The sequence below is a fragment of the Balaenoptera ricei genome, chromosome 16 (assembly GCF_028023285.1).
Source record: "Balaenoptera ricei isolate mBalRic1 chromosome 16, mBalRic1.hap2, whole genome shotgun sequence".
Lineage (NCBI taxonomy): Eukaryota > Metazoa > Chordata > Mammalia > Artiodactyla > Balaenopteridae > Balaenoptera > Balaenoptera ricei.
In genome coordinates, this window is record NC_082654.1 from 61,673,692 (window position 1) to 61,685,718 (window position 12,027).

Below are 12,027 nucleotides of genomic sequence, written 5' to 3' on the forward strand. Positions count from 1 at the left end.
TGAGTGGGTTTTTCAAATATATCTTTTATTATGTTAAGGTAGTTTCCTTCTATTCCTAGTTTGTTGAGTGTTTTTTATCATGAAAGAATACTGAATTTTGTCAATTGCTTTTTCTGCATCAATTGAGATGATCGTATTATTTTCCTTTATTCCGTTAATGTGGTGTATTACATTGATCGATATTCATATGTTGAAACATCCTTGCATTCCAGGAATAAGTTCTACTTGGTCATGGTGTATAATCATTTTAATATTATATGCTGCTGAATTCTGTTTGCTAGTACTTTGTTGAGGATTTTTACATCAGTGTTCATAAGTGATATTGGTCTGTAGTTTTCTTGTAGTGTCTTTTTCTGGCTTTGGTATAAAGGATAATGCTGGCCTCATAGGATGAGATAGGAAGTGTTCTTTCCTCTCTTTTTGAAAAGTTTGAGAAGGATTAATATTAGTTCTTCTTTAAATGTTTGGTAGAATTCTCTAGTGAAGCCATTAGGTCCAGGGCTTTTCTTTTGTCAGGAGACTTTTGATTACTGATTGTCTCCTTACTAGCTATAGGTCTATTCAGATTTTCTATTTTTTTCTTAGTCTTGGTAGGTTTTGTGTTTTTAGAAATTTGTCCATTTCATCTAGGTTATTCAATTTGTTGGTGTACAATTTTTCATAGAACTCTCTTATAATCCTTTGTATTTCTGTAGAATCAATAGTAGTATCCCCACTTTTATTTCTGATTTTAGTAATTTGTATCTCTTTTTTTTCTTAGTCCATGTAGCTAAAGGATTGTCAATTTTGTTGACAAAATTCTTTTCAAAGAACCAACTTTTGTTTTCATTAATTTTCTCTATTGTTTTTCTATTCTGTAATTTACTTCTCCTTTAATATTTCCTTTCTTCTGCTAGCTTTAGGTTAAGTTTGTTCTTGTTTTTCTAGCTTTTAGGTTGTTGATTTGAGATCTTTCTTGTTTTTTAATGTGAGTGTTATAACTATAAATTTCTCCCTTAGCTCTGCTTTCATTGTGTCCCATAAGTTTTGGTATGTTGTGTTTTCATTTTCATTTGTCTTTAAGTATTTTCTAATTTTCCCTGTGATTTCTTCTTTGATCCATTAGTTGTTAAAGAGTGTGTTGTTTAATTTCTGCAAAATTTGAAATTTTCCAGTTTTACTTGTGTTACTAATATCTAACTTCACATGATAATTTACTTTTGCCATCTCTCTTTTTCTGTGAGTGTGTGGCTTACCCCATTACTATCTTCTTGTCATTATCAACTGGAGAAATAAAACATATTACCTCTATCGTCATACTGAAATTGATTTTCTCCTTAAGAAAATATAGTGGGATGAGTTACTTGTTAAGATGTTTTTCTTGCTCATCTTCCTAAATTTGGAGTGAAGTATCAAGTGGAAAAACTGACCATGATATAATATTATATAAAATTTCCTTTAAGCTGGAATGTAATTTCATCAAGTTGGACTTCCAAAAAAGTACAAATTTGCACATTTTATTTTCTGTTTCTACTAATATGGTACATTATAACACTTCTGAAGATCACAGCTTTGTTTTGTTTTGTTTTTTAGATTAATTAATTAATTAATTTGGTTGCACCGGGTCTTAGTTGCGGTAAGCAGCTCCTTAGTTGTGGCATGTGGGCTCCTTAGTTGCAGCTCGCAGGCTCCTTAGTTGTGGCTTGCCAGCTCCTTAGTTGTGGTATGTGAACTCTTAGTTGAAGCATGCATGTGGGATCTAGTTCCCTGACCAGGGATTGAACCTGGGCCCCCTGCATTGGGAGCGTGGAGTCTTATCCACTGCGCCATGAGGGAAGTCCTGCCTTATGTTTTTTAGTTCACTTCTGGTTTAAAACATCAATTTGTTTAATAGATATTAACTATTTAATGTTTATTTAATATCTACTTAACATAGTAACCATTATGTTAAGTACTAGGGATGCGATAATGAATAACACTGCTTTTTCCCTTAGGGTACTTATATTATGATATGGTATGATGAATGCCTAGATGCAGATAACTTAGGATACTGTGGGAGCACATAGGAGAAAACCCAATTCTGGACTTGATAAGAGAGAGGCATAAAGTAAGACTTCCTGGAAGACAGGATATTTTTAAAAATCGAGATGTAATGGACAAGGAATTAGCTAGGAAATTGGGGGAGGGGGGAAATATAGTGGGCATGAGAAAAATATTCCAAACAGAACATGTATATAGGCCAGAGAGGAGAGAACATTTAAATCAGATATCTTACAAGTAGTTTGTTCAAGGGGTGAGTGCATGAACAGTGGGAGGGAGTTGGTTTTGTGAGAGTAGTGAGAGATGAGGCTAGATAGGTAAGCAGAAGCCATCTCCTGATGAACTTTGTAAGTCATGTGGAGGAGTTTGAAGTGTTCTGAGTGCAATGAGAAGCTATTGAAAAGTTTCAAACAGGGAGGTTATATGATTTTTGTTTTAGAAATATCATTCTGGCTGCAGAATGGATTCAGATCTGGGGGTAGGGACAAAGAAATGAGGGAGGAGGCTGTTGTAAAAATTAAGTAAGAGGTGATAGTGGTAGCTTAGGTTATTTCCAGTTTTTTGCAGGTTTCAACAGACATCTTTATGTCTTCTTGTGTCTATTCCACACATAAAAGAGTTTCTCTTGGATATAAGCTTCTCAAACTTTACTAGATGTGGCCAGATTGTTCTCCAGAGCAGATGTACCAATTAATACTCTCACCAGCAATGTGTGGGAGTTCCCATTTCTTCATATCCTTGCCAACACTTGGCTTTGTCAGATTTAAAATTATAGCAGTTGAGGTGTGACACGATAGGGATGAGGGTTGGGGGAAGGATGATTTGTTTTTTTTAATTGCCCTCCCCCCAAAATCAGAGAAATGCTTATTTCAGTGGATTTATATTGATGCCATGTAACTCCTTGATTAATTTTGTCTGTTTCTTTCTCCTTTTTGGGCCTACCTTTTGAAATGCTTTCTTGATATTTTAATATAAAATCTGATAAGTTATATGGATTTTGGCATTAATGATGCCTTTACCGTTCATATAGACTGTTCCTTTAGTTTCAGGTTGTTCCTAACCCTGATTTGTTGAGTAGATTTTTAGCTTCTGAAGATATTACACTTTTGGTGGGGGAGTGAAGTAGAAAAGAATAGCTTTATTGCTTTGCCAGAAAAAAGGGGGGACCACAGCGGGCTAATGCCCTCAAAACTGTGTGCCCCCTACACTTTTTTTTTTGGATAGAAAATGTCTTATATCTAAAATTTGATTTACTTCAGGTGGAAGTTGAATGTTCTTCTTGGTCATTTGCATCACTGTCTTGGTTAGCTGATAAGGTTAACTACACCAAGCAGTAGATTCTCTGCACATCTCTGGAGCACACTCAGCTATGAGTGTACCATAGTGCCTCTGATGCAAGATATCAACTTCCCAAGTGTATGCATTTTAAACATATTTGTCCCTTACAAATCAAGTTTTTGTCCACTAAGTGTTCCTATAAAGTGTAAGAATTTTTAAATCTCCCAGTTTATGGATGAGCCACAAAAAATGTATTTCTAAGTAAATTTTCCTATACTGTCATATAATATTATAGTTTATATTGTGATAATAAATTAAAAGGACTCTTTTTGATGTTAGTTTTAACTGTAAATTTGGGTTACTACATTCGGTTTGACGTGCTAACATCAGTCATCCATGCCACTTCCTTTGAACCAAAGGAATTTGCAGCTTATTCTTTTTTCTCGTCAAATTCTAACTATTTGTGCTTTGCATGAAAGTTTTTTATAGTCTTTTTCTGCCAGCATCACTTTCCTTATCTCATTTTCTTTGTCTTCTTGTCCATTTACTTTTTCTTCTCATGTTCTCTATTTTGCAGGCAGCCTTCCCTTTCAAATGCTACATCACTTCATTTTCATTTTCTTCTTTAATACAATTCCTAGGCATTTTGCCTTTGATAATTGTGAATAGATCAATAGGTAAGATAACCAGAGATACTTTAACTACCAAGGCAGAATAGCTAAAGATACTCTACTATCCCCATTGTGCTTTCAGATAATGTTGCCAGGATATCAGGTCATGTAAAAAATATTTCTGGTGCTCTCTACGGGTATTAATGGCATACTCTCCTCTTGTGTCTTTTGCATGTCCCTGAGAAAAAACATTCTTAATTACTGCTTTGTAAGCTCATCTTAGAACTGTATTCCAGTTCTCATAACTGAAAAATAATAGGAGAGTCAAAATTCAGTATGTTTCTTTTGTTTCTGAAATTGTGTCATGTTAAACTATTAATAAGTTAGTTTCTTGGTATCCTTTTCTAGATTAGAGTGTGGAGTAGAGAGTTAGTAACTGTCAAAATATGGATCTTCATCTTCATTTTAGTAGTACACTGATAATCAGTTACTATCCATAAGTGACTAACAGGAGGCAAAAAAAAAAAAAAGTGAATGGAGGTAGTTGTATGATTTGAATATTTAATTGTATTGGTCCATGTGATCCTCCAATGCATACATCTCCATGCTAGGACTGTGCTTGGTACTAGAATGTAACAGGTCATATCCTCAGACCAGGGCATGCTATGCCCTAGACAGTGAATGTCTGATCACTAGCAAAATGTGCCCATGATTTTATTTCCTCTTAATTTATTTCTCATGAACTCCTTTTCTGCTAGCATTAAGAACAAAACAAAACAAAACATGTTGACACCATTGGATAGGTTATAGCTAAGTCTGGTTTTAGCCAATTTACTGCCTTGTTGAAGTATAGTCAATCAAAAGTTAAGGAAAACACCATTGTATTCCTTTTTCTACCAGTTTCCTTCGTGATGTTATCAGACATATGTTTCTTTTGGTTAAATAACTAGAAGTGAATTCTCTGGGTTGCATGGTAGGTATATATTTAATTTTTAAGAAACCACCAAATTGTTGTACCATTTTATTCTCCTGTCATCACTGTATGAGAGTTTCAGTTCCTTCACATACTTGCAAACACTGTGAATAAGTCCTCCAACTATGTTCTTTGTTAAAATTGCTTTGGCTATTCTAAATTCTTTGGATTTCCATATAAATCTTAGGATCAGCTTGTCAGTTTCTACAAAAATGCCTGTAGGAATTTTTATTAGGGTTGTTTTGAATCTTGGGGAGAATTTGGGCAGCACTGTCACTTTAAAAAGATAATTTTCTAATCCATGAACATGCTATCTCTGTTTATTTAGGTCAGAAAACTTCGTATAGGAGATAAGATATTTTGACATTAACATTAAACCACTGTGAGTCTCACATTTATTGTTTGAACGTTGGTATCAAAAGTTGGAAAAAATTTTCTTTTTCTTTCTCCCCTCCTCCTTTTCCTCCTCCTCCTTCTTCTTCTACATCTTTTTCACTGAAAGCAAATTTGTCACAGGCTCAGTTTTTAATTCATATCCTATCTTTGTCCTCTTCTGTTGTTCAAAAACTTTATATTGTTTTGGTTTCTGTTATATTTAGAAATGTGTTGACAAATGAAACATGATAACACATTGTCCAATAGAGGAACATGAAACTGTAACTAGCATAGTGGGCAGTATCCATTTTGGGGTCTGACATAATACCTTTTTCATTGGATTGCCATGAGAATCAAATGAGCTAAAGCATGTGAGAACTAAAACTGAAAAATGCTGTTATTAATGTTTTATTTAAAAGCGGTGCCCAAATAAACTTTTTTAAAATTGAGACATAATTGACATATAACACTGTATTAGTTTTGGGTGTACAACATGACGCGGATATGTACGTATTGTGAGATGATCACCACAAGATGTTAACATCCACCATCACACGTAGTTACAAAAAAATTTTTTCTTGTGATGAGGACTTTTAAGATCTACTCTTCCAGCAACTTTTAAATATACAATACAGTATTATTAACCATAGTCACCATGCTATACATTACATCCCCAGGACTTATTTATCATATAACTGGGAGTTTGTACCTTTTGACCACCTTCACCATTTCTCTCATATTAGTTTTAGTTATGCAGAACTTTTTATATTCTTTCAAAGTCCAAACTATACTAATAAGGTCCACTGACAGAAGTCTTACTTTCATTTCTGTACTCCTCAACCTGTTCCTTTCTTCTTCCTATATGTAACTACCACTTTATTAGCTTTTTCATTTCCACTGTTTCTTTTTGAAAATATAAGCAAATGTATATATATTCCTATTTCCTCTCAACATCAGCAGAGAAGGCAGCATGGTATAAATACTTCGTGTACTTTGGCATTTTAATTTATTGATATGTTCTAGATAGTACTTCATATCCTATATAGAAATCTTCCTCATTTCTTTTTACAGCTGCATGTTACTCCATTTTGTGGAGTTACCATAGTTCATTTAACTGGGCACCTATTGATGGACATCTGGTTTGTTTGCAGTCTTTTGCTTTTATAAAAATAATACTTCCATTAACCTTGTGCATATATTATTTTGTTTTTTTGCTAAGTGATCTTTGGGATATTTTTTCTAGAAGTGATGCCACTGAATCAAAGAGGAAATGCATAGGAAATTTTGCTAATATTGTCCCAGTTTCCCCCCATAATGGTTCTGTCATTTTGTATTTCTAGCAGCAATATATGAGAGTGCCTATTTCCCCACAGCATCACAAAAAAAATTTCAAACTTTGAGATTTTTGCGAATCTGATGGCTCACTTTTCTTTAAATGTATACCAATTTCTTTGGTTATCTTTTTTTTTTTGGTACCTCAGACTTTTCTTTTGGAATTGTTTTCTTCCTCCTTGAAACAAATCTTTAAGAAGCCCGTGCATGTACTTTGTTTGGCTTATTATTCTCTATGCTTCCTGAATCTGAAGTTTCATGTATTCTAATTCTAGAAAATTGTCCACCAATATTTCTTTAAATAGTGCCTTTTCCACATTCTGTTGTCTTCTTCTGACACATGCTGTTGTCTTCTGTCTTCTTCTTTTTTTTTTTTTAATTAATTAATTTATTTTTGGCTGCATTGGGTCTTCATTGCTGCGCGCAGGCTTTCTCTACGCGCGCAGGCTTCAGTAGTTGTGGTTCGCAGGCTCTAGAGTGCAGGGTCAATAGTTGTGGCACATGGGCCCAGTTGCTCCACGGCATGTGGGATCCTCCTGGACCAGGGCTCGAACCCGTGTCCCCCGCACTGGCAGGCAGACTCCGAACCACTGCGCCACCAGGGAAGCCCTGTCTTCTTATTTTTTCTTTCTTGTCTTTTAACTAGAACTTCATGTGTATTCCTCCTCTCTGCTGCATCCTGGGTAGTTTATCCCATGGTAATTTATTCAGTTCTCGCTTCTAGGTTTATTATTCTCTTTTTTGTTGTGTCTAACTTGCTGTTTAACCTGACCAAGATGTCTTTATTTCATTGATAATATTTTTAATTTCTGGAAGTTCTATTTCTTCCCCCCACTCAAATCTGCCTGGTCTTTTTTAGGGTATCTTACATGTTCATATTTTCTATTTTTAAAAAATTCTTTAAACATTTTAATCATAGTTTTTTTGTATTCTTAATCTGATAACACCAACATCTGAAGACCTTGGGGGATGTCTAATACTGGTTTTTAATAGTTTCTGCTAATTTTGCTCATAGTGGCTTGTTTCATCATGTGCTTTGTGATTTTGGATTGTATGCATTTCTTCAGATTGTGTGTTGGAATATTGCAAAACCTGAGGTGAGGGAGCATTTTGCAGAGTTTAAATGTTGCTTCTGCCAGTTGTCCTATTACATTACCAACCTACGACTACTTTAAGTTAAATTCTTGGCTTTAGTTTCCCAGACCATGGAGACAGCATATGTTTGAAATGAAAACCTCCCTGAAAGTGTGCCTGTGGAGTTCTAAGGGATTGTTTTTCCCCTACCTGCAGTGAAGACTGAGGAAAAATAAGTTCTTTTGTTGTTTCTCTTTGCCAGCTGACAGAGTTTTTTTTCTAGTTCATTCTTCCATTCAAGATGTAGTTCTTCAAGGGTCTGCTTTGTCACTTTGCGTGGGCCTGAGGCTTTATCTCCTGTCCCTTTCTTGGTGGTTAAAAATCAAGCTTCTAGTATTCTGATCTGGTGCCTGCCTCCAGAGGAGACGCAGCTTCATCCTCTGCTTACCTCCCTAGGTTTCAAGTTCCTTTTGGGTTTTGGCCCCAAGAAATTTGCTTAATTCCTGCGAACTTGGCCATAGTACAAATGGATAATTGTTACATTTAATTCAGCATTTCTAGGTAGAGTCGACCCTTGAACAATGCTGGGGTTAGGGGTGCTGACCCCCTGAGCAGTTGAAAATCTGCGTGTCTTATTTTGACTCTCCCAAAACTTAACTACCAGTAGACTACTGCTGACCGGAAGCCTTACTGATAATTTAAACAGTTGATTAACACATATTTTGTATGTTACATGTATTATATACTGTATTTTTACAATTAAGTAAGCTAGAGAAAAGAAAATGTTATTAATAAAATCATAAGGAAGAGAAAATACATTTACAGTACATATGTGTACTTATTGAAAAAAATCCACATATAAGTGGACTTGTGTAGTTCAAACCCTTGTTCAGGGATCAACTGTGTTTTATATCAGAAGCAGTTCCCTCTGGGCCACCCCAGAATATGTGGTCCAGATGTAATTTTCTCTCTGTTGCTTACTTAACATGGTATACACAAAAAACAACATAAAATACTCAGACTTTTAAAGTCTCCTCTTAACTCACCTGATTTACTGTTTATAAAAATGCAGTGTTATATGGTTGCTATCATTCAGAGTATATTTTTTACATTTATTTCTTTCTATAGTTCTTTCTCTATTTTTCCTTATTCTTATGAAAGTAATGGTAATTGTACAATATTTGAAACAAATAATTAGTCAATAATAAAAAGACAAGTAACCAAATTTTTAAATGGGCAAAAGGATTTGAATAGACATTTTTCCAAAGATGATATACAAATGGCCAATAAGCATGTGAAAAGATGGTCAACATCATTTAGGGAAATAAAATTTAAAAACCACAATGAAATACTACATCATACCCACAATGGCTATAATAAAGGTGGAGAATAACAAGTATTGGTGAGGATGTAGAGAAATTAGAACCCTCATACATTGCTGGTAGGATTGTAAAAAGGTGCAGCCACTTTAGAAAAAAGTTTGGCGGTTTCTGAAAATGTTAAGCATAGAGTTGCCATAAGACCCAGCAATTCCAGTGCTACATATACTCAAGAGTAATGAAAAAATGTGTCCACAGAAAAACTTGTACATGAATGTTCACAGTAGCATTATTAATAAAAGCCAAAAAAGTAGAAACAACTCAAATGTCCATCAACTGATAAGCAAAATGTAGTCTATCCCAATGGACTAGTATTTGGCAATAAAAAGAACCTTGAAAACATTATGCTGAGTGAAGGAGTCCAATCATGGAAGACCATATGTTGTGTGATTCCATTTATGTGAGATAGCCAGAATAGGCAAATCTACAGATACAGAAAGTAGATTAGTGGTGTCTAGGGTTAGGGCAGGAAAGGGGAGATGATGGGTAGTGACTGCTTATGGTTACAGAGTTTCTTTTTGGGGTGATGAAAATGATCTAAAATTAGATTACGGTGATGGTTGTACAACTCTGTGAATATACTAAAAACTATTGGATTCTTTAACTGGGTAAACTTTATGGTATGTAAATTACATACCATTAGTGCTTTTGAAAAGGATTACTGTAGGGGAAGGGAAGAGGGGAAAGAATCAATTGAAAGGTTTGTCTCTCTTCCTGTCCATTTATCCCTTGCCCAGATTGTTGGTTAAGAGTTAGATATATCTCATATGGTGATTCCCGCTGTGTTGGAAAATTGCATGCTTCAACTTAATTGATGCTTCATTTTGGTATGATGGCTGATAATTGAAGTCTCGGGTTCTATAGGTCCCACGTTACCTATTAGCTGTGTGATCCTTGCCATGTTTCATTACCTTGTAGATTGTTCCTTTGTTTATAAACTTAGGATAATTCCTGCTTTTCCTACTTCAGAAGGTTGTTGTGAGGTTCAAATGAGAGCGAGAGAGTACTTTGAAAGCTGTGTAGTCCTAAATAAATATATAATAGTATTAAGATTCCTAAAGTTCTCTGTATTTTGTTTCCGTAGGAGTAAAACACAAATCGTTTCTAACAGTTGAGGACTGTTTTGAGTTGGGCAAAGTGGCCTACACAGAAGCAGATTATTACCATACAGAACTGTGGATGGAACAAGCACTAAGGCAGCTGGATGAAGGCGAGGTTTCTACCATTGATGAAGTCTCTGTTCTAGATTATTTGAGCTATGCGGTGTACCAGCAGGGAGACATGGATAAGGCACTTTTGCTCACAAAGAAGCTTCTTGAACTAGGTATGTTAATTTGGCCTAATTCAAGGTTAAAGATGTATTGGTGGATATATAGATATACTAATTATAATTATGTGTGACTGTATATATTTGTCATATAGCTTTGTTACTTTTTATTTGTCATAAGTCAGGAGCTCATCTGTCAGATGTACTTTATCTTTCTGTTTATCCTCTAAATAAATGGCAACTGGTCTTTCTCACCTAACAGTACTACAACAGTAGCTGTGTTTCTCTGCTCTGTACTCTTCAGGAATTTCAAAATTGGATCTAACCTAGCTAACTCAGTCAAAAATATTTGTTTACCCTGTTGCCATATTAAATATAGACTGGTGTCCTTTGAAGGAAGTTTTTGGTTTATTGCATTTCATATTCAGAAATAGTGATTTGAAATGTCAACCTTAAATAAAAAGGTAAAATGAGGCACACTCAAAATTGTCGAAAAGATGAGTTCAGTCAGTAATAGCAGAGGAATTGCATTCAGGACCTGCAAAATGTAGGAAGCTACAGGTGAGACCATTGAGGGATTGGGGTAGGCTATGTTTATGGGCAGGGAATGTAAAGAGGGGAGAGTTCAGTTAGAGTCTGTTCAAATCAAAAACAAATGGGGACTAGCGTTGAACATTCCCTAAGCAGACAAAAGCAGTCCAGTCATACAAACAAAGCTCAGTTCAGCTTACTTTTAAGACTAACTCAACCTGGGTGATTTCTTGTTCATGCCCCTGGAAACCATAAGCAACATTTCCTAAGATTGATATGAGGCAACCCCTGACCAATTCCCTATAATTTAAGAAAATTCCAATATTATCAGTTTTCTGAAAATCAGGCATTTATGGGAAATCAGTCTCTCAGTCCTTAAGTTTTGTGGTCCTGAGGGCACATGCATGAGATTTTCCATTTTATATCCTCTGGTTGAAATTCTTTCATAGAAGTAAATAGACTGGAAATATATTTGATTGTCATATTCAAATGTTAGGAAAATATGATATCTTATGAAGATTTTACCACTAGTATTTTGAACAGAGATGTAGTGTTTCTGTAAGTATGAGGCAGGGGCCACATGCATCAGAATTACTTGGATACTTATTAGAAATGAAAATTCCTTGATTTCCATGCCAGACCTACTAACTCAGAATCTGTGGTGGAGTTGTATGCTAAAAAAATTCATGTGGTCTTTTGTGTATAATGAAGCTCTAAAACTTAAAAAAAATTCTTTTTATGAATAGGTAAATATGTGTATGTTAGGAGAGTCGAACAGTTCAAAAACATTGGTCATCTGAAAATAAGCTTTTGATAATTAGGTTATTTCTTAGTTGAGTGAATTAATAAATTGAGATATTTATTCAATTACCCTTTTTTTCCCAGTATTTTTTAGTGATATTTTTCCTCCTGACTTAAAAAATACTTCATTCATTGTAGAAAAAATTTTAAAGTAGAAACAGATACAGAAGAGTCATCACTCAGAGCCAATCACTCGGAGATACCCACCAATTTTTTTTGTTTCCTCATAGTATACCCCCTCCCCCCTTTTCCCTTTCTTTTACAAAAGTAGACTCATATTGTGTGTATCACAACATATATTATGAGCAGTTTCTCAAAGACAAGAAGTATTTTACAAATCTAAGGCTAGATTTTTTAAACACTTCAATTAATGTCACAAGTGAAGTT

The 12,027-nt window shown here is 34.9% G+C and overlaps 1 protein-coding gene across 2 annotated transcripts in view; it reads left to right on the forward strand.

Moving 5' to 3' along the window:
* Positions 1-12,027, forward strand: part of P4HA1 (prolyl 4-hydroxylase subunit alpha 1) — an 85,991-nt gene that overhangs the window by 35,253 nt on the left and 38,711 nt on the right. For both annotated transcript variants that reach the window (XM_059899551.1, XM_059899552.1), the window contains exon 6: positions 10,126-10,365. In XM_059899551.1, coding sequence (XP_059755534.1) covers positions 10,126-10,365 — 240 coding nt within the window. The remainder of the gene's footprint in view (positions 1-10,125; positions 10,366-12,027) is intronic.